Source organism: Caretta caretta, chromosome 21 (assembly GCF_965140235.1).
Source record: "Caretta caretta isolate rCarCar2 chromosome 21, rCarCar1.hap1, whole genome shotgun sequence".
Lineage (NCBI taxonomy): Eukaryota > Metazoa > Chordata > Testudines > Cheloniidae > Caretta > Caretta caretta.
Window position 1 is genome coordinate 9,544,852 of NC_134226.1, and position 27,626 is coordinate 9,572,477.

Consider the following 27,626-nt stretch of genomic DNA (forward strand, 5'->3'; position numbering starts at 1 on the left):
GCTCATTCCTTTGAGTTCATGCTATGGTTGAAATAAATACTACATGCTATATTCCCCCCTCTAATTTCAGAAGAAAGCGGGTCATCACAAGTCAGTGTGTGGGGATCCCAGAGCGGGAACAGTCTACTATCCAGCTTTCCACCCAAGACACATGGCATTTAATTCTTCCCTGGAATAATGCACCTTCTTTAGGCCAGGTTTCATATCTATTGGCGAGCAAGCCAAGGAGCAAATGAACCTGGTGATGAAGTTGTCCTCCTGTATGAGATGGATCTGGTGCCTCTCATCCCTCGTTCCTAGAAGTCCTATTTCGATCTCAATCACAAAAAATCACCACCAGTTACAACTCCGTGGCCTCCATGTTGGCAGCCCCAGGAGAGACTAAAAATTGAACGGGCCCTAGAGACTGAGCTTCCACACGGTCTCCAATGGGCGTCAAATCTGTGCCTTTCATCAGCCCTTATGGCAAGTCAATTTGCTGAACAACCTTCTTGCCTAGCGGGTTAGAGCAGCAGCCTGCCACTCAGGAAACCTGGGTTCCATTCCTGCCGCTGGCCTGCCGGTGACCCCGGGTAAGTCACTCCCCCTCCCTGAGCTGCACTTTTGTGCCTCGGTTTCCCCCAAGCTGTAAAACAGGGATAATGATGCTGACCACCTTTGTACAGCACCGAGAACTAGAGAGGAAAATTGCTATGCAAGAGCCAGGCATTATTCCTACTGCTGGGGAGAGCTGGGTCACCGCAGGACCAATGAATGGAGAAGCCCCAGAACTAACCAGCATGGAAATGCAAGAGAAGCACATCCAAGTCAGGACTGGATTAGATGGGATGGGATGATCACTTAGAGGGGAGGCCAGGAATGGAAGGCAAGGCGTTTTCAGTAGAGGCTCTCTCCTTAAGGCTCTGTCCATTCTTCTTTGGGCTCTTCAGAACTTGATAACCTTCAAGGCCCAGCATTAAGGATGGATGCAGGTGGTTAAATGAATTTCTGAATTGGGAGAGGGAGGACCTTACCAGCCAGCTAAGGTAGCCACTGGGCTAAGAGCAGTGCTTAAGCATTCAGATGCTATGGTGGTAGATGCTGGTACATACAGAATCCAGATGGGCAGTACTTTTAATACTCCAAAGAGGACAAGCCTATGGTTTCAGAAGTGACTTATGATCGGGGATGCCCAACTAGAGACCCCCCCCAAAAAGGGGCATGATTTTCAGAGGGGTGGGTCTCAAGTCGGGGTTCCAAAATCACTGGGTCACTTTGGAAAAATCTTTGCAGAATAAAAGCGTAAAAGTATTCAGGCCAAGTCTTAAAAAAAACCAAAAAACCCCACATTTTTAATTAACAGTTGTCACCCAGACAGAACAGCAGGAGAGACCATAAGACCAAGTGCTCTCTGCTGCAGCAGGAGGATGTGGATTTCCATACAGCATGGGGGTAAAACACTGGCTGAAACTAACCAAAGGGAATTCCCTCCTGGATGGGATCAAAGGTTTGAATGGGGCCTTAACCTCCAATGATTAAAAAAAAAACCACCACAGAAATTATATTAATAGAGCCGGGTGGGGGGAAAGAGGGGACTACACAAATGATACTACACTTTCTCCTTCCCCCCCAGTCTCCTTTTACCCCAAAAGAGCTTTTTGGGAATAAAAAAAGATTATAAATTATTTTTACGCTACCCTCATAAAAATGACATCGTCACATTCCAGAATTAGAACTACTAAAATAATACACACACAGACATTTTTAGATGGATATTAACAGTAAATGATGCCATATTGAAATCCACTCTCTCACTCCACTTCCTCCATCCCCATTCTCATATAATCAGAACCAAATGGCTCCAAGAGATCCAAATTAATAAAAACGACAGAATTCTTTACAAAAGGGAAAAATCTTTTTCAACTCTCTCTCGGCCCCAGATGTTCTCCCCTTTGCCACACACACACACCCTAACGCTTCTGGACTTCGATCCTCCTTGGCTAAAGGAGTTAAATCCATTTTCACTAATGAAGAACACAAGGAACAAGTCTGACCATTGCTCCCAACAATTCACTTCTCCCCACGCTTGGGGGGGGGGCGCGCGGGGGGAAGGAACAACATTTATGCTCAGTCATATATGAAATATAAATCAGGCAACCTAATAGAGAGATGAGTTTCACTTAAGTGCTCTCATCTCATTTTTATCTGAAATACCCTAATAATAGCATATGACATAATACATGTGAAATGCGACCACATGCTTTTATAGCACAGTGTCATCCACACCAGAGTCTCCCCACCACCACCTCCATTCCCTTTTAAATATGAAAAACGGCTGATATGGTTATAAGTTTGGTATCTTGCTTTTAATACCTTAACATTTATTTTACATCTGCCTGCAATAAATAGTATTTTTATTTTTATTTAAAAAAAAAAGCACAGAACAAATATTACAGCAGACGGATGGGATGGCTTTTCCAGATGGGCCCTTTCTATATAATTGCAATTTGGAAAGTGTGCTACCAGGAGGCCTCAGGCTGACAGGTTCGAAGACAAAGGGAGGAGCAGAAGGGGGTGCTGATTTTGGGGATGGAGGCAAGCATTGTGCAGTCTGAAGCTGGGGTTTTCCAAAGGAGCATAAAGAGAGTTAGGTGCTCAAGTCCCAGTGAAACTCATTAGGATTTAGGAGATTTCCATGGGCGTCAGGCACCTGACTGCACTGAAAATCCAAGCCTTCAATCTGGACTAAGAGAGTTCACGGTCTCGAACCTCCTGTATGGGTTCCCACATGAGTGAGCTCTAGTTGCTGGTTGGGAAGTTGATCTTCCAGGATGCGCTGCCAGCTGGTTTGGTTTTGGTGTAGAGAGCTGCCTTTAAAAGTCATTTTTGAAAACCCCCATGGGTTAATTAAAAAGGCAGGTTTTCTGATTGTTTGTCCAAGACAAAACCCTCCCTTGTTATCAGCCCACCTCCCTTCTTGTGCCCCACCTCCATCCCATCATTTCCCCGTCCCTGCTGAGATCTCCTCCTCCTCCTGCTTCCCATCCAGACAGCTCCTAATCCTTCCCTGCCTCCCTCCACCTCCTCCTCCCTGTTTTGAACCTCCCTCCCCTTCTCCTTCCACCTACCCCCTCTTCTCCCTTTCTGGCTCACTGCCTCCCTCCTTCTCACTCCCCTTCCCCTTCCCTCTCCCAGCTGCCTGAAGTTGGAAGGTTCCCTTGTCTAGTGCGAGTCACACACACAAAAGAAGTGCCTACCATGCTGAGCGACCCGCCGATGGCAGCAACGCCCTCCTCCCTTAAAGCCCTGCAACAAAGGGACTTCAAGGAGACCAAGTCTTCCCTAACTCCTCGAGGGCAATGTCAGAGTGCTGGCAACTTGGAGACGAAGGTTCTAGGCACCCGCCCGCCCCCCCCCCCACTCCCTGCCCGGGGGGACATTGTCCTTCCCGAGCCCTGCGATGCGTGGATAGCCATGGCTGCAGACATTCCCCATCTGCTTCTTGGCCAAGTCCTGCTTTGGGCCCCAGGTCTTGGAGGAGCTGGACTTGCCTGTCTGGGGCAAGCAGGCTGAAGCCACAGTGAGGCTCCCCATTGGGGGGCTAGATACAATCGTGACCCCAGAGGCGCCTAAGTATACTAGACATCATAGGGCCGAGCAGCTCCATTGACTATCCTCAAGAGGTGCCTAGAGGCACATCTGGCCCCCTCCTCCGGAAGCATATTTCCACTTACTCATGAGTTTGATATCTCCTGTGGAATGGCGAAGGAGAGCATGGGAGGGGAAGCAGGGAAGGCCACCCCAATGGTGGAGCTGGCCCCATTAGTCTCCAATTGTCCCAGAGAATCCCCCTCTAAGTCAGCGCCAGAGCCCCAAAAAACTCCTGCACAGACAATTGCAACTGAATGCTGGCTCATTGATGGGAGACACGAGACAGCAGGAGGCTGCATGAAATGTCACTCCATCCAGACCCAGCTGGGAAGCAGAAGTTTAAGCCTGTGACATTAGAATAGGTTTACCTCCTAAGGCTGCTTCTGGAGATGAAATGCACTTCCTGCCCGTTGGCCTGTATTCGCCACTGGCTACAGGGCGAGGTCAACTGGGTTAGGCAAGAGGAAGAGAGAAGAGCTAAACTTTATAGGAAGCAAGACACATGGAAAAACATAACATGGATCCCTTACATTCCACTAACACCTTCTCTCCTGAGGGATTCAAAAACACCCCCCCAAAAACCCCTCAATCTTTCCAGATACATTTTACATTAGATACACACACCAATCAGTGGAATGCAGCCACCTCTCGAGTGAGGGCTGGCAACACTTTTGACAGCACACAACTGGTTTTGATAGGAAGATTATACCCTAAGTAGCTCAAACTGCAGGGAGAGGTGAGGGAAATTGCAGGAGGCAGAATGGAGCGAACCAAGTTTGGAACAAGTCTGGCCAAAGTACGAGAGCCACTTTTTTGGGGGGAAATGCTAGGACGATCACTTTTATGACTCACCTCTGAAGACCCAACCTGGCCTCCAGGCTCACACAGCACAGGAGGCTTAGCCCCCATTTTAAGAGGAGATCTCTGGATCCAAGATTATCAGAAGACATTTGGGGTTCTTCACCTTTTATGTACTCAAGTAGAAATAACCTTCAAGGGGCCTGATTTCCAGAGGGTGGGTCCAGCACTTTCCAGAAGCTAGGTCAAATTTAAGGCACATCCATTTGGGCACCGGGCACAGTGAGACATCCAGAATCACTAGATCAAAATCTTGACCAGAAGCCTGTCAGGTGTGGGAAGAGCTAGGTGTCAGCCCAGTCCCACCACAAGCCTACGATCAGTATCAGCATTCAGAGAGGGACAGGAGCTCCCCCTGAGATTCATAGAGCCAGCCACACAAGATTTAAGACAAAGACATGGAGCATGAAGGAATGCAGGGGAGGCCAAAGGAGTTGCTCGGGTTCAGACCAGACCCATCCTGCACCAGGCTTTTCAACCCGTTGGGGCCACCATTTCCCAGGCAGTCACTTGACCAAGTGTCTGGCACGAAAGCTGGAGTGGGCGTCTCTGTGAGGTTCGTTTCCTCCTCTGCTGCCTGCGGGGTTCCTGCCCCCGTGAAGCCAGCGGCAGTCAGTGGGCAGCAGGGATGCAGTGCGGACCTGTTGCTGTGGTATCTGGCACCCCCCCCCCCCCCAAAATCACTCATCCTGCTACGGGTGATTCTTCTCCACTCACCACCTTAGTCCCCAGTTTCCATCCTGACCTTCTCCCCTGAGGACCATGGAAAGGAAGGAGTTCCACCAGTCCTCCCAGCTTCCCCACCTGACTGGGTGCCTTGTTGGGTGGGAGCAGGGCGGGGACTAGCCCCCCGAGTTAAAAACTCATTAATGTGCAAAGAGCCGGGTCCTTTTGAATCCCATTACAGGATGTTAGCATGCTGGAGGTCTCTTGACGTTCCCACAGCAACCACTGTGGGAGTTCCCAGATGCTAGGCAACCCTCCCATGACCCCGGCTGGCCTTTCCCCTCCAGCGACCCCTGCCACAATGTAAGCGCGCGCTATTGAATCCCAGGATGCTTTTCAACTGGGCCCCACCATTGAAATCCAGGGATTTAGGCCTAACGGCATCACCTTGCTTGGGGGATGGGGAGGGGAAAGATCCCTCCCTCCCCTCCACCCTGTTCAGAAAGGGCCTGCGGAAGCCAGGCAGGAAGCTGTTTCTAACGCTCCAGTCTGAGAAGGTCGGGGGCTGTTGTCTAGGGGCCTGATTTCCATCCCCGTTACCCCAGTGTAAATCCAGGGTGAACCCACTGATGGCAATGGATTTACTCTGCGTTTACCCAGCAGGGCTAACCAAGATCAGAACCCAGCCCTCGGACATCGACCCAGACTCCAAGGGCTAGATTTGTATCTTGGTTAGGCCTGTTAGGTTAACACAGATATTACGCTGCTCAAGACCTGGGACAGCACGACAGGTACTGAAACTGGCATGAGATCCCAGAGCAAAATGACATTCAGACAGTCTCTAAAACCATCGGCACCTGGGCTGAAGCTGCAGAGTATGTGCACATGCAAATTGGGCGTGCGCGTGCAAATTGGGCATCATTGCACACGCCGTCCCTCTTCGCATGGTGCGTGCCCATTTTGCACAACCAAGTGTGCAATCTGCGTGGCTAGTGGGTTCAGCTCAAGCACCACCCGTGTATAAAAAAAATAAGAACATCCACGGTTCAGTTAGACCAAACACAAGGATGGAAGGGCTGTGTTAATCCTCATGTGTCAGGGAATAAACCAACCATTAACTGCCTGAGGTCAGGAAGAGAGGCTTTGACTATGGGCAGGTTATTCCTTAACTGTCCATGATGGGGTTTTCTTGTACCTTCCTCTGAAGCAGCTCAAGTTAGCCGCTGCCAGAGAACGGGCACAAAACTAGACTGACCCCTGGTCTGACCCTGCCTGGCAAAACCTAGGTTTGAAAGAAACAAGAGCATGGAATAGTGATTGCAGCATGGGGCTGGAGGGGTGGGGGGAAAGAATCAGTCACAGTTAAAGCTCCACAGGAGATATTACATCTGGTGGCAAGGAAGCCAAGCCATCGGTCTCTACCTGCACACACACTGGGAAGGTGGCGCTGTGCACTCAAGTTAGTCAAGCCCAACAGGACACCCAAGCTGGTGGGACACACGTGTCATGTCACACTGGGCTGTCTGCAGAGACTGACCTGCACGGAGTGTGGTGCAAGGACTCTCGTGGGCCCCCAAATGGTTTTGGCACCTTCCCAGGCCCCAAAAGGTGTGCCCATAGGGACACGGGGTTCACCCCACCAAGCAAAGGCCCGTGCTGGAAATAACTGGACAGGTGTGGTCTCTAGCAGGGCCAAGGATAGGAGCTGCCCCTTTTATGGGAATGGCTGTTTCAGTTCTTTAGGGAGGCGTTCAGGCTGAGGACCCTGTCCAGCTTGGGCAAGTCCAATCTGCTGGCTTCTTACCCTGTCATAGCAGTTTCAATCGGAACAGCTCTTCTTCCCTTCCCCTCTTAAACCACAGCGTATAGCACTGCAGGTACAACATGGTAACTTGGGCCAAGAGCTCTGGTGAGAACAGGGCGATCACCTCCTGAGTGGGATCCCTCTGTAGCCCTTTGGGAGGCGTCTGCAGTCTGCAAAGGGTTAAGAAAGTCCCGAGAACGACAGACTAGTTTCCTAGCACAAAACTCGGGCAGGTAGCTCTCAAGATGTCCCCCGGCCTGGACCAACCCCCTTTCCTGCACTCAAATTCGGCAACCCCTCCCGGGACCAAGCGCCGGCTGCAGGTCGTGCAGCTACCTCACTCCTTTCATCTCTGTTTAAACAAGCTCTTCAGCTCTGCCCGTTGCGTGGAAACAGACACTCCGTCTTGTTCAAAAATGACGTGCACGCTCTCTCCAGCGCTGTTTGTTTCAGTCTAAACTCCTGTCAGATGCCTGACTTCTGACTCTCTCTGTTTATCTCTCTCTCCTTCTGTCACCTCATTACTCCACAGCCCAGCTCACGTTTCCCGGCCTTGTTTACTCTGAGCTCAGGAGACGGGCACTTGCTCAGCGCGGGAAGAGAGCGCGCGATATACTGGTGGCAACCGGAACGAACGCAACGAAAAGCTCAGGCCGGGGCCTGGTCCAAAATCCAGACCCACAGGCAGCCCAATTCTGGGGCTTGAACCCAGCTTGGCAAAAGAGGAACTTCTGCCCAGGATCCTCCCCGTGACCTCTCTCACCCCCCACGATCAGTCGGAAAGCCACACACCTTCTAGAGAGACAAAGAGATACAGTCTCATAGTGCGAGCACCGCACCAGAAGCCAGGAATTCCCAATTCTCGTCCCCGTTCTGACTTCTCTTCCTGCTGTGTGCAAGTCATTTCACCTCTATAAATGGAACAACCCCTTCCCTCCCTTCCAGAGGTTTATTTACGCCAGGCTTGCAAAACTAAGTGTTAATAAGGAACGCACATTGTGTTAGGCTGGGGACAATTTTGTCGAAACTCTCCAAGCATTTAAACCCTAGATGATTATGTGTCTGCAACCCCCTTTCAGGGATGGCATCAATCCAATGATTTCCTCCCCATAGACCTCAATGGCCTATAAACGATTTTTCTAAACTCTCCATGGAATTCGCATAGTTAAAAAAAACTAAACCAAGACATTTCAGGAACTTCAGCACAAGCAGAGACATGGGAACCAGCAGACAGGAACAGCCCAGTGGTCCAGTATCCTGCTTTCGACAGGGGTAAATGCCAGAGGTGTCTGAGGAAAGTAGAAAACCTTCATAAAGCACCTAATTGTGCAAAACTCTATATATGGGGACATTTAATCCTGACCCCAGCTGGTGCTCAGCTTGTTCCCTGAAGCACAAAGATTGATGGGCCTTAGGAATGTCTATTCAAGCTACTGTCACTGCAGATGTCATTCATGTTTGGAAGCTCACCAAGTAAAACCTTGTGCCAGAGAGTTCCACAGGGTAATTACATCCAGCGTCAAAACATCATCATCCCGCTCTCCCTTGTTCCTGGGTTATATAAGGAGGAGCGGCGGGAATAGTTTGTGACTCCAAGCACATCCCCTATTGCCTCATCGCTCCCGACTAGTGACCCAGATGGGCGGTGGTGCCTGCAGGGCTGGGATACGAACACCATTGGAATGTCAGGATGGAGAGAATTTGCTAAGGCCAAGAAACCACAGCATCAGGGATACGATTTAGGCTGACGAGGGCTAAAGGGATGGGTAGATTCTCCACCTCAGCCCACCAGCCAGTTCTAAAGGAGCACTTTGTAATGCATTCAGTGATTCAGTGACCAGATGACCACAACGGCTGGAAAAGATTCGAAGAGAATTTTTAATCCACATCCCCAAATCGCCTCTCCGCTACACGGATTGCTCTTCCCACTGCTGTGTCTGACAAAGATCTGAATTACCCTCCATTAGCACAGCGTCACTACGGGGTATCTTGATCATGGCATTCTTGATCTGGGGGTCGAGACCATCCCACCCAGCCCACGTTGCTAGGCACAAGGGGTGCCTGGGATGGGAACGGGGACCTAGGTACAGAAAAGGTTAAGAATCACCCATCTAGATACATTGACCTAGTCAGAGACCATGTCTGGTCTAGTGGATCGCAGGTTCTGTTCCCAGCTCTGGAAGGGGAGGGCTACCATGAGTGCTGGCTTCCATTCCCCAATTCTGAGAGGGAAGGGCAGGCTAGTGACTAGAGAACTGGATTAGGCCTCCTTGCCACTGACTCATCACATGACCTTGGCCCAGTCACTTGCCCTCTTTCCCCTACCCCACACATGAAACAGGGATACCACCAGCACTTCCCTGCCTCCATGGGCACGGTGCTGCAAGCCTTGCGTTCACTAACCTTTCTGACATGCTTTATGAGCCTCTGGTGCTCACACACAGCTCTCTCTGCCTGACCCCCAGCAGCCTGCATGCAGCACCCGGGGATGTGGGAAGGGAAGCGAGCAACCCGGTGCACGCGAGGGGGCGAGTGAGCATTCACCGGGGGGGGGGGGGGGGGGGGGGGGCAGCAGCGGACAGCAGGTGCGATAGGAATGCCAGGCACTAATGGGAATTAAACAGCCTTTACCCGGTCCCCAGCCAAAAGCCACCGGGGCTCTGGCAGAGTCACTTGTGCTTTCCGAGCACACAGCCCGCCATCCCCTTTGCCTTGTCCCAGCTGTGACTGAACAAACGGCTCCTATTTACCATAGCGAGGCGAGTCTGAAGCACACGCTGCCACTAAGTGAATTTCAGCGCCCTCTCTGCAGGGCACTGCGACGGCAACCGCACCCCCCCTTCCTCGTCGGGGAGGGGAGAGGACGAGCAGCATCTCGTTCGGCGGGGTGACTCGGAGAAGCATTACATGCATGATTACCCTTCAGATCAGGGGAACAGTGGCTTAACTGCGTGAGAAACGGCTGTTATTCAGGTAATGGATTTACAGCGCTCGCTACTGAAGTATCAGACACAGCAATTTTGTACAGCTTTCACGCTGGAATTTATGGCTCAGGGAGGCGATCTCCACACGAGGCTGGGATCATTGCCTTATTTAGTATCCAAGGAGGAAAATTTATGTTTTCTCAGAAGTTTGTTTTGAAAAGGTAACCTGCAGGCATGCATGCAATCCTCCCCGCCCCCCCAAGCCTAAACTACACATGCGCCCCCCATACCACCCCTAGTTGCACTCAAGCACAGTGAGCGAGAGTTGTGTGTGTGCGCACACACACACAAACTACACAAGCATGGCTGCACGTATGCACACATACTTGGCAGGCATGTGCATAGCTCGGTGTGCATGTATCCCTCAAGTTACATGTGTGTGCATACATGCAGAGATCAAGCTATATGTGCACCAATACACCCCAGAACTCGGCATGGGCAAAGGGGCCTATGTCCACGAGCACAGAGATGCACACGGAAATACATGCATGCACACACAGGTTGAGACGTATGCACACATAAGCTGACTGGCACACCAAGCCCAAGACTCATGCACACAAATGCATTTGCAGAAAGACATCTGTGCAACTACAGGCGTGCTCAGAGACGGATTCACAAAGGCAGGCCTACGCACACTCACCAGCGCACCCCTCCTTACAGGGCTGTGAGCCCCAAGGCATGGAAGAGAATGAGCAGACCTCGGTAATCTCCGAGAGTAAAGAGGAAAAGCCCATGGAGCAGAGAGAGAAGCAGCTACCTACATTATGCCCAGAGGGTTTTTGCAATCATTTTGAACTCGCAGCCCTTTCCCTCCCGTGACATGTCACCACCACGCATTCAGCTTTTGACACCGTCTTACATTTATTCCATATGAAAGGATCCCAGAGCCACACGGACTATAGCAAAACAGGGGTCACTCTGCCAGCACTGAAACGCAGCCATCTCTGAAGCAGAGCACATCACCCATTCCAACAGCGCACTGCAACACTAAAGAACAATCAGAAGTGCAGATCGCCATCTCCAGCTGAAACTGCAGGAGAATTGAGGGAGGTGGGGTGCAATTGGCCATGCCAGAATTTGGCCCGAGCATCGGAGCTAACATCCCAAAACTAAGGTGACGCGTGTACCAGGGGGATCTTTAGGGGCCAGAAGGTGAGGTCCTTGTCTGAACTCCCCATCGACGAGCAGCATCGGCGTCCTTGGAGACTCATGCTCTTGGCTGAAAACGAGTGACAAGCTTGGCCCAGAGCAAGGCATGCACATTGAGGTGAGGTGCGGTTTGCTGGATGGCAGAAGCTTACTGAAGTATTGAGAACTGCAGCCCCGCCCCACCTGCCTCCTCTTTCATGCGGCGCCTAGGTCAGGTGGAGCGGATGCAGCTATCGTGTTCTCCCAGATGCCACCGCAGACAATACTTGAGAGGGATCCGATTGAGTACCATCTTTCATATGAGGGTGCTCTCAAAGAATAGTTACCAATGGTTCGTTCTCCAACTGGGAGGAACCAAGTGGGGTCCCGCAGGGTCAGTCCTGGGCCCGGTACTATTCAGTATTTTCATTAGTGACCTGAATAACGGAACGGGGAGCATGTTACAAAATCTGCCGATGCTACCAAGCTGGGAGGGGTTGCAAGCACTTTGGAGGAGAGGATTAGAATTCAAAACCATCTTGACAAATTGGAGAACTCGTTTGAAAATCAACAAGACGAAGTTCAACAAAAGCTAAATGCAAAGTACTTCACTTAGGGAAAAAAAATCAAATGCACAACGGGGAGTAACTGGCTAGGTGGTCGCTCTTGTGAAAAGGATCTGGGGCAGATAGTGGCTCATAACTGAAATGAGTCCACGACATGATGCAGTTGCAAAACAGACTAATATCATCCTGGGGTCTATTAACAGGAGTGCCGTGAGACATGGGAGGTAATTGACTCGCTCTACTCTGCAGTGGTGAGACCTCAGCTGGAGTCTTGTGTCCAATTTGGAGAGCCAGCATTTAGGAAAGATGTGAACAAATTGGAGACTCAAGAGGAGAACAGGTTTAGAAACCCTGGCCTCTGAGGAAAAGTTAAATAAAACTGGGCATGTTTAGTCTTGACAAAAAACAACTGGGGGGGACCCAATAAGAGTTTTCAAATATGTTAAGGGCCATTATGAAGAGGACTGATCAATTGCTCTCCATGTCCATTGAAGGGTCGGGCAAGTAGCATTTTGCTTAATCTGCAGCAAAGGAGACGAAGTTAAAGTTTTTCCTGATATTTAACCTGTAAGGGTAGTGAAGCTCTGGAATAAGCATCCAAGGGAGGTTGTGGACTTCTCATCATTAGAAGTTTGTAAGAACAGGTTGGACAAACACGGGTCAGGAATGGTCCTGCTTCAGCGCAGGGGATTGGACTTGATGACCACTCGAGGTCCCTTCCAGCTCGACATTTCTAGGATTTCCAGTGCAGGTCTCCAGATGTCCCAAAAGCCCAAAGACTGGGGGATGCAAAAAAACCCAAAACCAAAAAAAAAAAAACCCCAGGACAAAGGGAAAAGAGAGCAAAAGAGAGAGAGAGAGAGAGAGAGAGAGAGAGAAGAAAGAGGCTCTTTCCTACCTGCTGCTGCTGAAAATGCAGGAGTTCCACCGGGCTCATTTCCCCATTGGTTTCCCCGCCGCCTCCTTCCCTTCCTCCTCCTCCACCGCCGCCACCGCCTCCTCCGTCTGTCTGGTTGGTGAGGCTGCTGACCCCGTTCTGGCTGGAGGGAGTGGAGCGTATTGTCTCCGAGGCAGATTCAACCATCATGACTTGCTCGCAGGACCTGGGTGAGCAATGAGAAGCAGCAGCGTCCCTGAGCAGAGCGTTATTGGGGGTGCTGGATGGGGTTACCCCCAGGCTACGAGGGCCTGTGGGGAGAGCAGCCCCCCAATGCGTGTTGCCTGTACTTGCTACCCTGGCCTCACCAGGGCAGGGTTCCCCTTCCCTCCTTGCATCTGCCCTTTCTGCAGCCCCCAGTATTGGCACACGAGGCAGCTGGTTAGCAGGAGTTGTAGGACCATTTCCCTTGAGCAGTGAGCTCAAGGCGGGGCCACGCACCATTTCCTCCTCCAACACCCCACCATCCTGCCTGTCAAGATCCACCTGGGGCATCGTCTCACCACGACCCACCTCCACCTCCAGCCACTCAGGTCTTCCCCACCCCACCAGGGCTCTCCTCACCCCAGCTCCACCCCCATTCCCGCCACTGACTTGGAGAAGTGCTCTTCTTTCCTCCTCTGAACCCCGCCCTAAAGCCCACTCCCCACCGCCCCCCAATGAACCATCGCTCCAGATGCCTGGCTGGTGGGTCATGCTCACATGCTCAGGGTCTGACTGATCACCAGATCTGGGACTGGGAAGGTCAGACTAGCAGGGACCTTGGGGTGTTTTTGCCTCTTCTCCAATGTGGGGAATGGTTCGCCTGCTGGGATCACCTACTCACTCCCTTCCATTGCAGGGGCCTGGGGCATTGGTGGCACCCTGGCCTCTCCTATGCTCTGACAGAGGCACGTAGTCTAGTTAGACTAACACATTTCAGTCCTCAGGCACCTAGAGTCTTTGGGATCAGTAGGGGCCATGGGGGTGAAATTTGGTGTTCTGTGGTGCAGAGCAGGTCAGACTAGGTAATCTGGTGGCCCCTTTCTAGTCTTCAGCGCTATGAAATTATGAATCCTTCCTCCCCCTGCCTCTCCTGCACTTGAACCATTATCCTGTGCTCTCTCTCACCTGCATTAACACCTGAACTTTGTGAGGCTGTGCCGTAACCTGCGAGCCTGTCTACACACAGAGATGCACTGCTTCAGTTACAGCTGTGATTTCAAACTGGTCCAAGAGGCCATGTGCGCAACCCTCTTCTGTTGATTTAAGAGAGTGATTTATTTCACTTAAGTTCCAGTGGAGTAGAAATCAGTTTAACCTAAACCAAAATAAAGCCACCCTTAAACTGAAATACGCGTGGCTACAGAGGGGCTACAGATTTGCACACAGGCAGCCCCAACTCGTACATCTCCAGCACCATGAGCAGACCAGATTCTCTGTGTATTTATTGTGTTACAAACAGCAGGGCTGGTAAAAAACTCAGAATTTCTGTCTGGTGGGAAATTCCAAGATTTTGACATTAAATGTATTTCATCCTGAATTGGAACAAAAAGTAGAAATCTTGGAATTTTTCACAAAAAACACAAAATAGTCCAAAGCATTTTGTTTTTCATAAGGTCAAAAGGTTGCATTTGGACTTGATCATTTCAAATATCATATAAAACAGATGAAGCAGGACATTTTGATATTTTCCTGTTGAAAATGTTGACAAAAATGGAGACAGTCCAGCAAAAATGTTTCAATTCTCTCAAATGAGCGTTTTCAATGGAAAATAATGTTGCACTGGAAATATTTTCAACCAGCTCTTCTAACCAGAGAGATGGTGTCAAGTGCAGACACAAAGCAGAGCGTGTTAAGAACAAATCGCGCACAACCAAGTGCCAAGCCAACATGGGATGCATGATTCAAATTTGAGGAGCAGCAGTTCTTCAAAAAGATGCATCAGCCACCAGAAGTGACCCTCCCCTCAGACTTCTCATCACCCCTCGCCCTTCAATATCACACACGCAGCAGTGGTTTTTGGTGTTTTTCTTTAAGCCTCAACTCCTGGAGTCAGTTTATTAAGAGAGAATCCCAGATTTTGGTGTATTTTTTTTTTTTTAAGAAAAATTTCTAACCCTTACAGTTGTGGAAAAAGGCTCGAGAACGTGACCCAAGTGCCCCCTAAAGGCTCAAAAACCTCCAAGATGAATAGAGAGAACCCCAAACTTATTCACTTTTTTATGATCTCCTGATTTTTGGAGGGCTGCAGTACCGACTCAATGCTGGAGCCAGTCTGAGGAGGTGAGCAGCACCACCTCCCATAGAGCTTCCCTTTCTCACACTCCCGGCCCTTCCCATTTGCCCCCTCCCCTAACAACTCATGGGTAAATGCTCAGGGATGGGAAGGGGAGTCAAAATGGTTTCTCTTTCTTAGGGGCCATTACGTAGGGAGAACCTACCCACGAATCTTTCACTCCACAGAGGTAGGGAAGCTGGCGTGTGTCATCCTGGAGGGGCTGCAGAATAACTACTGTGAATAAGTCTATGAGAAGGATCTCCTCTAACTGAAAACCAGCCCCTCCACACATAGCAAGACGCTAAAGGGTTGGAGAGACTAAAAATATCCCAGCCCATAAATTTCCTCAGTTCCAGCAATGGCTTTTAATCACCACCATAGGAGATGCAACCTCCCCCACCCTCAGCTTTGTTTCACTGTCAAGGAAAGCAAGCCAACCAGCACCATGCAAAGCAGAACATGCTCCTGTCCACTGTGGATTGAAGAGGGTAGGGGGCGAGGACTCCAGGCTAAACCCAATGAGACGAGACACATCAGAACTGGCTCATGGAATGGTCTCAAAAGGTAATGGTCTACAGGGAACTATCACTGAATGAGTATATTTTTGGGAGGGTCCCGCAAGGACCAGTTCTTGGCCTGACACCATTTAAACATTTTTTCTAATGAGCTGGAAGAAAAACATAAAATCACTACTGATAAAGTTTGCAGTTGACACAAAAATTGGAGGAATGGTAAATAATGAAGATGACAGGTCAATGATGCAGAACGATCGGGAGCACTTGGTAAGCTGGGCTCCAGCAAACAATATGCGTTAAATATGGCTAAATGCAAATGTAGGCATCTAGGAACAAAGCATGCCATCCTTACACAATAGGAGACTCTACCCTGGGAAGCAGTGACTGAAAAAGATTTGAGGGTGGGTGGATAATCAGCTGGACATGAGCTCCCAGGGTGAGGCTGTGGCCAAAATGGCTAATGCGATCCCAGGATGCATAAAATGAGTAGAGATGTTGTTTAACCTCTCTATTTGGAACTGGTGTGACCACCGCTGGAACACTGTGTCCAGTTCTAGTACCCACAATTCAAGAAGGATGTTGATACACTGGAGAGGGTTCAGAAAAGAGCCATGAGAAAGATTAAGGGATTAGAAAGCATGCCTTATACAGCTAGATTGAGCTCCTTGAGTCTATTTAGCTTAACAAAGAGAAGGTTAAGGGATGACCTGATTGTAGTCCGGAAGTACCTACTTGGGGAACAAATATTTAATGATGGGCTCTTCACTCCAGCAGAGAAAGGTCTAACACGATCCAAAGGCTGAAAGCTAAAGCTAGACAAATTCAGAGTGGAAATAAGGTGCAAATTTTTAACTGAAAACAACCATCAGAAAAATTTACCAAAAGGTTGTGGTGGAGTCTCCATCACTGACCATTTCTAAATCAAGACAGGATGTTTTTCCTAAAAGAAGATCTGCTCTAGGAATTATTGTGGGGCGGGTCTCTGTAGAGGTCGGAGAAGATGACCACCGTGGTCCCTTCTAGCCTTGCAATCTATGAACTTGTCCCTTGAATCTGTACAGAGACCATCAGCAAGAGCAGGGGGGGAAAGCGTTTACAAGCTCTGCAGGTTTGTTATTGGCAGAGCTTTGCCCTCTGAAGAGCGCCCTCCTCATCCAGTTTCAGCACCTGTCTCTTCCATGGTATGGTTTGCTTGTGCAGTGCAACCTCCCACCTGGCTCCAAGGTGGCCTGCACACTCTCCAGCAATCATGGGACTTTCTGGGGGAAAGGAAAAGGTTATACCTCTGCTCCCCCTGGGCACCTGCTAGGGCTCCTAGAAGTCCGTGCTCAATCATCCACAAGGCACCATGGTTTGGAGCAGTGCTGGGATGAGTGCCCAGAAGACAAGCTGCCTACACAATTGTGGGCAGTACTAAATACCTATGTGAGTACAGCAAGTGGCTACTCCAACTCACGTTAAGTATAACAAGTACTGGCATGTCATCAGAGAAGGGGTGTGTGTGTGTGTGTGTGTGTGTGTGTGTGTGGATTTAGGAGCAGAGCTGGGCCCAAACAACCCCCACCCTTGGACCCAAACACATAAATGTTTAGAACAGAACTTAACAGCCTGCCCTTGGCCAGCCTGAATTATGGGGAAGTTCAGATCCGGATCGGAATAGAGCAGCCTGGATTCATTTGTGCTTGGGAGCTCCCGCCAGGAAGCGAAGAGATCGACAAACACTCCTTGTGAGATTTCCCATGCTTCTTGTTTGCAGTCGGCATCATCACCACTGGGACAGAATTTGAATTGCATTAGACAGACAGAATTCACTCGTAGATGAATTACAAACTTTTCATTTTCTCTTCTACACCTTGGCAATGAGTGAGCTGTTGTGACAGAATCTTCCATCCCAGAAGACTTTATTTTGTCTAGCTAGAGGCTTCTCTATGGCCTTCATTATTGTAGCATCTGAACACCCTGCAATCATTAAGGGATTTTATCTTCACAGGGAGCCAAAGGAAGATTATTCCCATTTCACTGATGGGGAAACTGAAGCACAGAGGGATTAGGGGCCAGATGTTCTAAAGAGCTTAGCTCCCATTTAGGACACCAAAATAGGTGGCCAGATTTTCAGAAGAGCCCAGCACACCACATGCAGAGCTCTATTGAGAATCTGCCCAGAAGGGTCAAAACAGGATCCACTGATGCTGAGTGCTTCACGATCTAGTCTTCATTTAAAGGCTTAAAAGAGAGAGCCAAGCTCTTGAAAAACGGGGTGCATATAAACTTGCCCACGGTCACAGCAAGTCTGTGGCAGAGATGGAAAGTGAACTCAGAGTTCCTGAGTCCCAGTCCAGTGCCTTAACCACTAGCCCATGCTTCCTCTCTATCGCTTATATTTACACAGATGGGGAATATGAGAGTTCTGAAAAGTTACACATACTGGTTTCGAATAGATCGGATTAATAATCTTTATGCAATTGGGCTTTACCAGCAAGCGACTTGTTAGCTGTAATGGAGGGTTCTCTTTCAAAACCATGGGATGTGTGTTACAAGGCATTTGTATGAAATTGCCTCCCTTCAGAGATGTATCTGACGAAATAGCTACATGTCATCAAGTAAAAAATATATATAGCCCTAACAGGCTGGCTGCACGCATTAAATCTGGACAGATGTACATAAGAAAGGCCCTACTGGGTCAGACCAATGGTCCATCTAGCCCAGTATCCTGACTTCCGACAGTGGCCAATGCCAGGTGCCCCAGAGGGAATGAATAGAACAGGGAATCATCAAGTGATCCATCCCCGGTCACCCATTTCTGACTTCTGGCAAACAGAGGCTAGGGACACCATCCTGGCTAATAGCTATTGACGGACCCCTATCCTCCATGAACTTTTCTAGTGGGGGGCGGGGGGTTAACCCTGTTATAGTCTTGGCCTTCACAACATCCTCTGGCAAGATGGATGAAGTCCACAGGTTGACTGTGCGTTGTGTGAAGAAATACTTCCTTTTGTTTGTATTAAACCTGCTACCTATTAAATTTCATTTGTCTCATTACAGAGCATGGTGAACCTGCAACGGAACTTTCTATTCCATATGTATGTGGGGGCAGCAGTATGATCAAATCAGGGGACAGGATGCCAGGACTCCTGGGTTCTACTCCTCACCCTGACTTAGACAAGTCACTTCCCCGCTCTGTGTCTCAGTTTCACCTTCTGAGAAACTCGGATGACATTTATCATGCTTTGAGAATCGCGGATGAGAGGCTCCTATGTAAGAGCACAAGATTTGTAATGATCTGAGGACAGGTTTAAAGAGTGGCTGGACACGGAGCTGAGATGGGAGTTCCTGCTTGGTGGTATTATTGACAGGTGCATGCACGGAAGGTGCGTTCTATCAATATGCATGATTGACGAAGCTGGGGTTGGAGGCACCCATGGGAGCTGCTGTCGCAACATGTAGCTCTAAGATGCTGCAAGGTACAGTCTCGAAATTGATGAATTAAGCCCGATAATACTTTAGTCCAGCCACAAGTCAGTGGTCTTGAAGCAGTCATCGCAGGACACTATTCTCTGGCCTGTGCTAAGCAGTTGGAGTAGATGGTCATAATAGCCTTTTCTGGTTAGAAAGATCTATTAATCCAACCTACTGATACCGATGAGAAGCGGTTGAGCACAATGCTGGACTCCCCTCATCTGAAGGCATCATCTGGGATCTTGGACACTGACCCATCAAGCAGACTGGAAAGACGTGGTACCCTGATAGGAAAATTGTTTCTTTCGCTCCTTTGCGAGGAAGACAGAATGCAGCAGTTTTGCTTCATTCAAGCCAGCTCCTTTCCTCGCCAAGTGGAGAACTGAAATAGACACGGTGCTCGCCAGCTGACGATCAGAGAGATGGTCAACGAGCTCGAAACAGAAAAAGGAAAAAAAGGGACAAGGGGGGGGGGGGAAAGCTGTTTGTCTTTTTTTCCCCTCCTATCCTTTTTCTTTTCTGTCTCTTTTTTCTTTCTGCAAGACAGAAAGACAAACCGCGAACAACATAATTGCTGAAATGTGGCGTGTAATAATAGCTATTCAGAAGCTGATCATTCATATTAAACAGGGTGAAGCAAGCTTCTCATTTGCATGTTTGAGATTATATGCATTTCAAAAGTCATTTCCGCAGGGTGTATGAATGACATTAATTCCCATGTGGAGTTGCCGGCTCCCTCCTGTAGTCCTCATACTATCAAAAACACACACTCGCGTGCACACACACGCACAAAGTGACATACTTGTAGCTACGGGAGAATTCAAGGTTAAAGGGATTACTGTATTTTATTTTTATTTAAAATATTGAGACACACTTGCAGGGATGCGAGGGCACATGCGTGAGTTCGAGGAATGTTGCTCCAAGGACTGAGACGCTTGCTGAGAAGGGATCACAGACATTACCAGAAAGAGAGACTATGTTTGCCTATGGACATTGTGGGCAAAAAACGTAGGCAGATCCAGTGTGCTGACTGCATTCAGCTCCCGAGCTTGTGCTCAGAGCTGTGTATTGATCTCAAAGCATCTTCCAAACAAATCAATCCATGCATCCACACTTTGGTAGGTAGAAGCATAGCTAATATACCTATATCGGAGATAGGGAGAGCAAGGTACAGAGCGATGAAGCGACTGTTCCCCATAAAAGTCTGGCCAGAAGCAAAGTCAGGAAAAAGAACGCAGGAGTCCTCACTCCAAGTCCTCCAGTCTACCAATCAGATCACACTCCTCCTTACACAGTCATGTAGAGAATAGAAAGGCACATGCTTTATAATCTGCTGTAACCACTGGCTCATGCTGCCTCTTCCCCCTCCATTGTGTCTCAGTTTTTCTTCCCCTGTATTTTTTCATTCAATTCACTTGCATTCTTCTAGCCTATATGGGTTCTTAACCCAGGCTCATCACTGTAGCCGTAGAGTGCCTTCCCAAGATGACAGCTATCGATGGCTCTTACGTGGTTCCTGTTACCATGGCATCTGAGCACCACACAGTCATGTATTTATTCTCACCACCCCCTTGTGCTATTACCCCATTCTAGAGAGGGGGAACTGAGGCACAAGTATTAAGTGGTTTAGGATAGTTTACAGCTGCGGCTGGCTCAGCTCTGCTAACTTGGGCTAAAAATATCAGTGTAGAGATTCGGGCTGGAGCCTGGGTGCTTTCTCCCACAGTCCCAAATCACTTCATTCCATTTCTGCCCTGCTTTAAGGGTTCAAGCCTGTAACAGCTGAGCATTCCAGCCAGAGCATGTTAAAGCCAGAGCTGGGCCAAATATTTCACTTGAAAATGTTTTTCCCTGAAAATGAGAATTTTCGTTTCTTTTGACAGTCTTCGGGTTTCTTTTTTAAAATGATGAGAACTTTTCAATTTTCAAAAAGCCAAAAAATTCCAGAACACAAAGTTTTTCCATTTCTTTCCATTTTCCGCGCCCACCCCGAGACTACTAACTATTTTCCAACCATCTCCAACATTAAGCATGAGTATTGTAGTTTCAATGGGAGAAGCAGAGAGAATCCCGGAGGTCTTTGTATGTCCAGAAGCCATAAGCTATCTTTGGGGCCATGAGATTTAAAGGACTCAGAGTTGGATTAGACTTTTATATGGATAACAGGAATATCCAGAGTTATAATAGGAAATGTTAAAAATAAATAAATAAAGAGTATTGGAGATTAAGTAAACTTTCCTGGCTTCAGGGCATAATTTCAAGTCTAGCTATTGAGAATTAGGAGGAAATCTTTCCCTATTGGTAGCTTATTGCATAAATATGGCATTTCTTGCCCCTTCCTCTGATAGCGGCTAGCATCAGATGCTTCAGAGATATGATACTGGACTAGATGGGCCACTGGCCTGGTCTAGTCTGGCAATCCCTCTGGTCAATAACACCACGCTGGTCAGTTTCACAATGAGTCTAGTAAATTTCACTTTTCTGTTCTCAATGCTAGTGGGAGACTGCTGTGTTGGTTTCCTAACACTGCCAGGGAAGGCTAAAATATTTTAAGCTGTATTTTAAAATATATAATAATAATGAAACTCTCTCTTTACAATAAGGATTTGTAAAACCTTTAAAAAAATTAAACCGATGGTGTGTGTATTAACTGTTACAGCCTTGCTTTAAAATTATGAATCAAAAGCTATTCTGAATCTTGGCTCAGTTGGGGCTGGTGGATCCACGTATGATGCTGGAAGATTGAGAGAGAAAAAACAGTCTATCCCAACATGTACGGTCAGGCCCTGATTCTGCAAACACTTGAACACATGTTCAACTTATGCACAAGCAAATGGACAAATTACGTGCAGGATCAGAGCCTAAGGCCTGGTCTACACTAGGGGAGGGGGGATCAATCTAAGACATGCAACTTCAACTAGGAGAATAGCGTAGCTGAAGTCGACGTTATCTTAGATCGACTTAGAATCACTTACTTCACATCCTTGCGGCACGGGATCGAGGGCGGCCGCTCCCCCGGCGACTCCGCTTCCGCCTCTCACCCCTGGTGGAGTTCCGGAGTCGAGAGCAGAGCGACCGGGGATCGATTTATCGCGTCTACACTAGACGCGATAAATTGATCCCCGATAGATCGATCACTACCCGCCGATTCGGCGGGTAGTGTAGACATGGCCTTAGTCTTTAACCTGGTTTAGCTTTCTCCCCTCATACATCTCTTATTGTTAAATATTTTGATTACAGCAGCACTGAAAGGGACCAGTCAGGATCAGCGGCCCATCCTGACGGCTACTGTATGGACACACCGATATATGGGCCCTGCCTCAAGAAACTGCCTCAGGAGACAAGCCTCACAGAAAAAAAAAAACAAAACAAAAAACATGTCACCGATTACCATTTTCCTGCGGCCAGAATCAAAGTCATTTTGTTTAAGAATTGCCCTTCCATTTTCCTGTCTATTTTTGCCTGCTTTAGCGTGCACCTTTCATATGACAACAAAAAGAAAAGAGAAACAAGAGAGAATTAGTGAAAGGGCAAAGAGAGAGCCCTCTGTCTTTAGCAGTACCATATGGCTGAGAGAGTATTAATTACTGTTGCTTTTTAATTAACAATTGTTTAATCTGAGCAGTAACATTTGCCTTGACATCTTTTGACTTGCTGCTAACCTCTAAAGCACACGCGCCATGCCAAGTCATCAATTAATTTTTATTGACATTTTCTTCCCCCAAACAGGCACAATACCAGGCTTTTCCAATTAACACCTCCACACTCTCTAATTAGCACGATTAACAGACTGATGGATGCCCAGAGTTTCTCTGGGAGAGTGAGCACAGATCAGCTCTTTTTGCTATCAGGACAGACCTCCTGCTGAGCACGCCCATGCACAAAACACATCTCCTCTGCGATTTAAAGAGAGGCCACTTATAGGATGCACATATGTGCAGCGCTAGGCTCTTGAATACACATACACATCACCATCAAGCATTTATATGTATCTATACAGAGGAGGGAAGGATGGTACAGGACCCCTGGGTTTAATCCTCTTCTCTGCCACATATTTCTTGTATGACCTTGGGCAACTCACTTCGTCTCTCTGTCCCCCATCTGCAGAATGGGGATAACAGCACTGCCTTGCCTCACAGTGAGATTGGGAGGATGGAGAGAGTAAAGATTGTGAGGTGCTTGGTAAAATAAGTACCTATTTTAGCTTTTTTTCCCTCATCTACCTCCTGTTTTTATTACAGCGATTCTGAGAGAGCCTGTAACTTTGTAGAGCATTTTTCAGAGATTATTACTTCGATTACGGTATACAGGCCCCAACTGAGATCAGGGCCCCAGCGTGCTAGGCGCTGTACAGACACATAAGAGACAGCCCCTGCTCTGAAGATTTTACAAACCCAATTAGAACAAACACAGAATGGACGACACACAAAGTTAAGGGCTCAGACGCACAAAATACAGGCTCACATTTGTGTGTGATTCATTCCCTAGGTAAAGTGTTGATATTGTTAAGAACAGTGAGAGACAGGGCAGGAGCAGATTATCCAGGAGTGGAAGCCAGCAGGGTATTATTTACACAGGGGGGAGTGGAAACTGCAGAGCAGCAATATTCCCCCCCACACACCCCGAAACTATGTAGTCTAAACTGCACAGAAACTTCAGGATGTGCCTGGGCCCTGGAACTGGGGGAGATCCGGGATCCAAGGCCAGTCACATTTGAAGTATCTGACGGGGAGATCAGCCAGCCCACTCACTATGTTCCCCTCCCCACCTTGCCCACAGCGGTCGTAGGTTATTCCCTCCCCGCTCTATGAAGTGGGAGCAACGAGCTGGCAATCGGGTTTTCATCTGCCTTGCCAGCACCGTGCTCTTCTCCCTCCTCACCCCGTGCAAGACAGTATTTGGCGTGGCAGAGCTTGGAGCTCACTATCCTGCTCTCTGCCGACAGTACCGATCAGCGGCCCGACAGCGGACCCTAAGCAGAGCTACGTGCTGCTGCTTAGTAACAGAGGGCCTCCCCGGCTCCCCTGTCCTTGGCTTCGCTCTGCCGTCCCTCCCCTCCCCACTACTGCAGGCAGGGCAGCAATATTTGTGTTACCCCCGTAAACGTGGCCTCTAGTCGGTGCAGTGATCACAGCAATTCAAAGAGGTGCACCCCCTGCTGGAGCCTTGGTAACTCGCCTCCCTCCCAGCCTCTGCAATCCCTAGGCAAATAAATTCGGTTACGGTGAGATGTGTGACACACAATCTGTCCTCCCCACCCCTCCATAGGGAGAAGCCAGGGTACAGTAAATTCGCTCATTTAAATCCCTTTCTCCCTCCAAATCACTGTGGTTAGCTGCCACAGGACCTTCCGCTTAGATGATTCTGCCCCTTCTAGTCACCTCCAGCACCTTTTGCTCATCCTCTGAGTCACGGCAGAAGGAAAAGCACCTGCCCCCTCCTTACCATTAATGCAAAAAGAGTGAGAACAGCAAGGTGGGGCAAGTTACTTTTACCCCTCCTGTCAAATAAGGGCAAGGATGCTGGCTCGTTCCGTGGAAAAGCACTCAGGCCTCGGGAGAAAAAGTGAGCACTACTACAGTGCTAAGTATTGTCAGCTGGTAAAATTCCACATCTCCAAAATGGAGGGGGGGGGAGAGGGAAGTAGGGGTTCAGTGCAGGGAAAATCCAACTCAATACCTGCCTGTCACGATAAGCTCCCTTCCGTGTGGGCTGCAGAAAATGCAAAAAACTCGCTTCCTCGAAAAAAGGAAGGCTGGTAAAACAAGGAGGAGCGAAGGCTAGCGAGTGTCTCTCCTCTTCTCGCCCCAGCCCCCTGTAACCAAAGGGGTCTAGGCTTGCAAGGGTCAGGAAGTACCTGGCATTTCAGATGCTCCTTGGAACAACTTGTACTTCGTCGGTCTGCAAAAGTGAGCCGAAAATGTAAAAAGCGGCTTGGCCAAGCGTTTGCAACATGCCTGCTGCTGTGACTCACGAGAGAGGATTTCTGGCCAGGCCAGAAGCAGCAAGAGGCTCTGGTGAGCTATTCTCACTCACGGCGGGCCCTCAACCAAGACGCTCCAGATCCAAAAAGCCGCCTAGAGAGCTTCCCATCTGCATCCCAACTCGGCAGCTCAAGCCCCTCCCTAGGCTTGACCCAAACCAGGTTGCCTAATGCATTCTTTCTGGCTCCAGCCTCACTGAGGTCCGAAGGCAAGGCAGACAGGAGGAGATGGAGGCCCAGCGTCATGGCTGGGTCACTGCCCCTTTGAGCGCAGCGAGGTCTTCCCCTGAAGCACCGGTTTCCAGGGAGCACGTTCATCTTACTGCAGCTACCCAGGAGGTGAGCGGTCTTGCAGATAGGTACCCGCGGCACGGCTGCCAGCACTAGGGGAACCAACCTTAGCACAGAGGCTAACGCTGCAGAGGAAGCACGGTGCTGTGGGGGAAAGGAAGATTACACCTAAGATGCCCCGAAGACCTATAGTTCACGACACAGGTGCTTCCAGGGAATGCTTTATAACTCTAACCCGGGAGAAAAAGCCCCATGCGAAGTGAGAGAGAGGCTGCTGGAATGTCTCTGACTCGCTACCACAAACACAGATCTGCTCTGAGCCATAGAAAGCGGAGCCAGCCCGCCTCCCCGGGTCTGGGCACCAGGAACTCTTCAGGAAGTGACTCGCTAATCTTAAAAGGCTTTGGGCTCAGGAGACCAAAGCGAAGCTGGGATTGCTCGGAGAGTGGCTTTTTACCCTTTAATTAACACACAAACACATGGAAATGTGGAAAGGGGATTAGAATAAATGGCTGGCAAAGCTAAAACGAATTTAAAGCATTACCGTAAATTGGAAGAGATTGAAGGAACTAGGGATTGGCTAAGTCCAGGCACCCACTTTAATGGGAATTGCACCTACGGGCAGTTTCATCTCCCACTTTCATCTCGCTCCCAGCAATGTATTTTGGAAGGAGTCAACCTCAGCAACGTCCCCACCCCACCACATGAAAGAACACTGAAGATAAACCCCTCAGTGAGTTCCCTCCCTGCCTCAAGTACTCAGGTGCTCAAACTATTTCATCAGCTTTTAGCCTCTTCCAGTGGAGGCATTTCATTGAACCTTCTGGAACACGTCAAGCAATCTCTATGCAGGCCCAGCAGCGTATATATACCCCACCTCTGGTATAAGCATAAGCGGTTGCGGATGCTTATGATCCCCAACAACACGGCCCCTCTCAAAGCTAGTGGCAAACTTCCAAGGTCTACACCCAACTCCAAGGTACCTTGCTTTTCATCCTGGGCTCTAGAGACATCTAGCAAGGGACCGCAGGCTCCAATCCTCCTGGATGCAGCAGCAGATGAGAAGATGCAGCATGTGCAGGCTTCAAATGGAGCACTTCGTCTTCCCACTTATAAAGGAGTGAAGTGAGAAAAACCTGCGGAAGAGCATCCCCTAGAAAGCTGGGTCCCGCTATTTGAGAACTGCAGAGAGTCCAGCTGGACATCTGAGTTGAAGGCCCCGAGCACAACCAACGGATCTTGTTGCTGTTCAAAGCAGCAGAGATCGACCCACAGAAACTGCAGGCTAGCCAGGATTCGGCATGGTGAGCAGATGCCAGGCCGGAAAAGCTCACGAATGAGCGAGGCTGGGGATTCTAAACTCACCCTGCACAGAGCGCTGGTAGGAACGGAGACTTCTCTCCGAAATGAGCTTCTCTGCACATCAGTGGCGGTCTCCGATTGAGCCTGCCCAACAGAGAGTTGTAGCGAGGATTGTCCCCGCATCGCCAGGGTTTCAAGGCTGTGATGATTTAGGAGGGGGCACTTTTCGTACCGAGCCAGCACTGTATCACTGCCCCAGCAGGTCAATATGGGGAATGCCACGGTCCTGGGGATTCGGTAAGCAACGCTAGCTCTTCTCCACAAGGCCGCAGGATGCCGTGTTGGTATCCCTCTTCACCTCCGTTTGGGACAGGAAGTGAGCTGTTCAACAAGCCGCCATCTTCTACCCCAGAGACAGATACGCTCCTGCCTCAAGGCCATCCCGAGCTTGTCTATCAGTTTGGATGCAAGGTGCTCCCGGAAACACTGTTCAGCTGGATTATTCAATTAATCCCTTCATTTATTTCCCAGCCTATCCCCTTTCCTCCTAATCAGCTCTAGGAACAGCTCGTTCATCTTTAAAACAACTCTCCTGACATCTGAGCCTCATTGCACGGATGTGGCACCTCAGGTCAAGCCTAAGAGTCTACTCTGGCAATGCATGGCTATGGATGAAAGCCAGCGAAGGTGCAGGGCACGTGCCAGGCGCTGGGACTGCAGCTTCGCCCACCACTTCCTTCTGCTGAGCTCTTGAAAAGATTAAAAAAAAAAAAAAGAGCCCCACTCCATCTCATTAAGAAAGTAAACACAAGAGCCATCTAAGTGTCTAATTAAGCTTCTAATTAGTCCCTGCTTGTTACTAATGCAAATTAGATTACGCCGCTTAACTACAGCATGTCCACAACACCCTTGTTAATTGCGGCCTTTTGAAATTAAATTACTCCCTAATTAGCATATCAAAGCCATTGATTCGGAGCCAGGAAAGATGAGGGCAGGAGGAAGCCGAACGCCAAGTTTTGTTAATCAGGGATGTCTAATTAAATAGTGACGTCGCACACAGGGGCTCCTGTCTCGCTGTTTGGGAGCGGTATGTGTGGGTGACTGGAGGGATGCCCAAGTCCGAACAAGGGATGGTTGCTAGCCACAGCCTGCTGGGTAGCAAGGGTGCTGCTGGCACCCAGTCCCACCCCATTCATAAAAGGATAGGACTACAGTTCCCAGGTTCCCTGTGGTTTGTACCCCAGTC

General features: G+C 49.1%; 1 protein-coding gene across 6 annotated transcripts in view; it reads right to left on the reverse strand.

Annotated features, from left to right (window-relative positions):
- FOXP4 (forkhead box P4) overlaps positions 1–27,626 on the reverse strand; it is a 142,777-nt gene that overhangs the window by 86,354 nt on the left and 28,797 nt on the right. For 4 of the 6 annotated variants that reach the window (XM_048826603.2, XM_048826602.2, XM_048826601.2 and 1 more), the window contains exon 2: positions 12,535–12,739. In XM_048826603.2, the coding sequence (XP_048682560.1) occupies positions 12,535–12,723 (189 nt within the window). In that variant the 5' untranslated portion in view covers positions 12,724–12,739. Of the gene's footprint in view, positions 1–12,534; positions 12,740–13,683; positions 13,802–26,061; positions 26,153–27,626 lie in introns of those variants that run through there. The other 2 variants (XM_048826600.2, XM_075122104.1) reach the window with 2 other exon arrangements.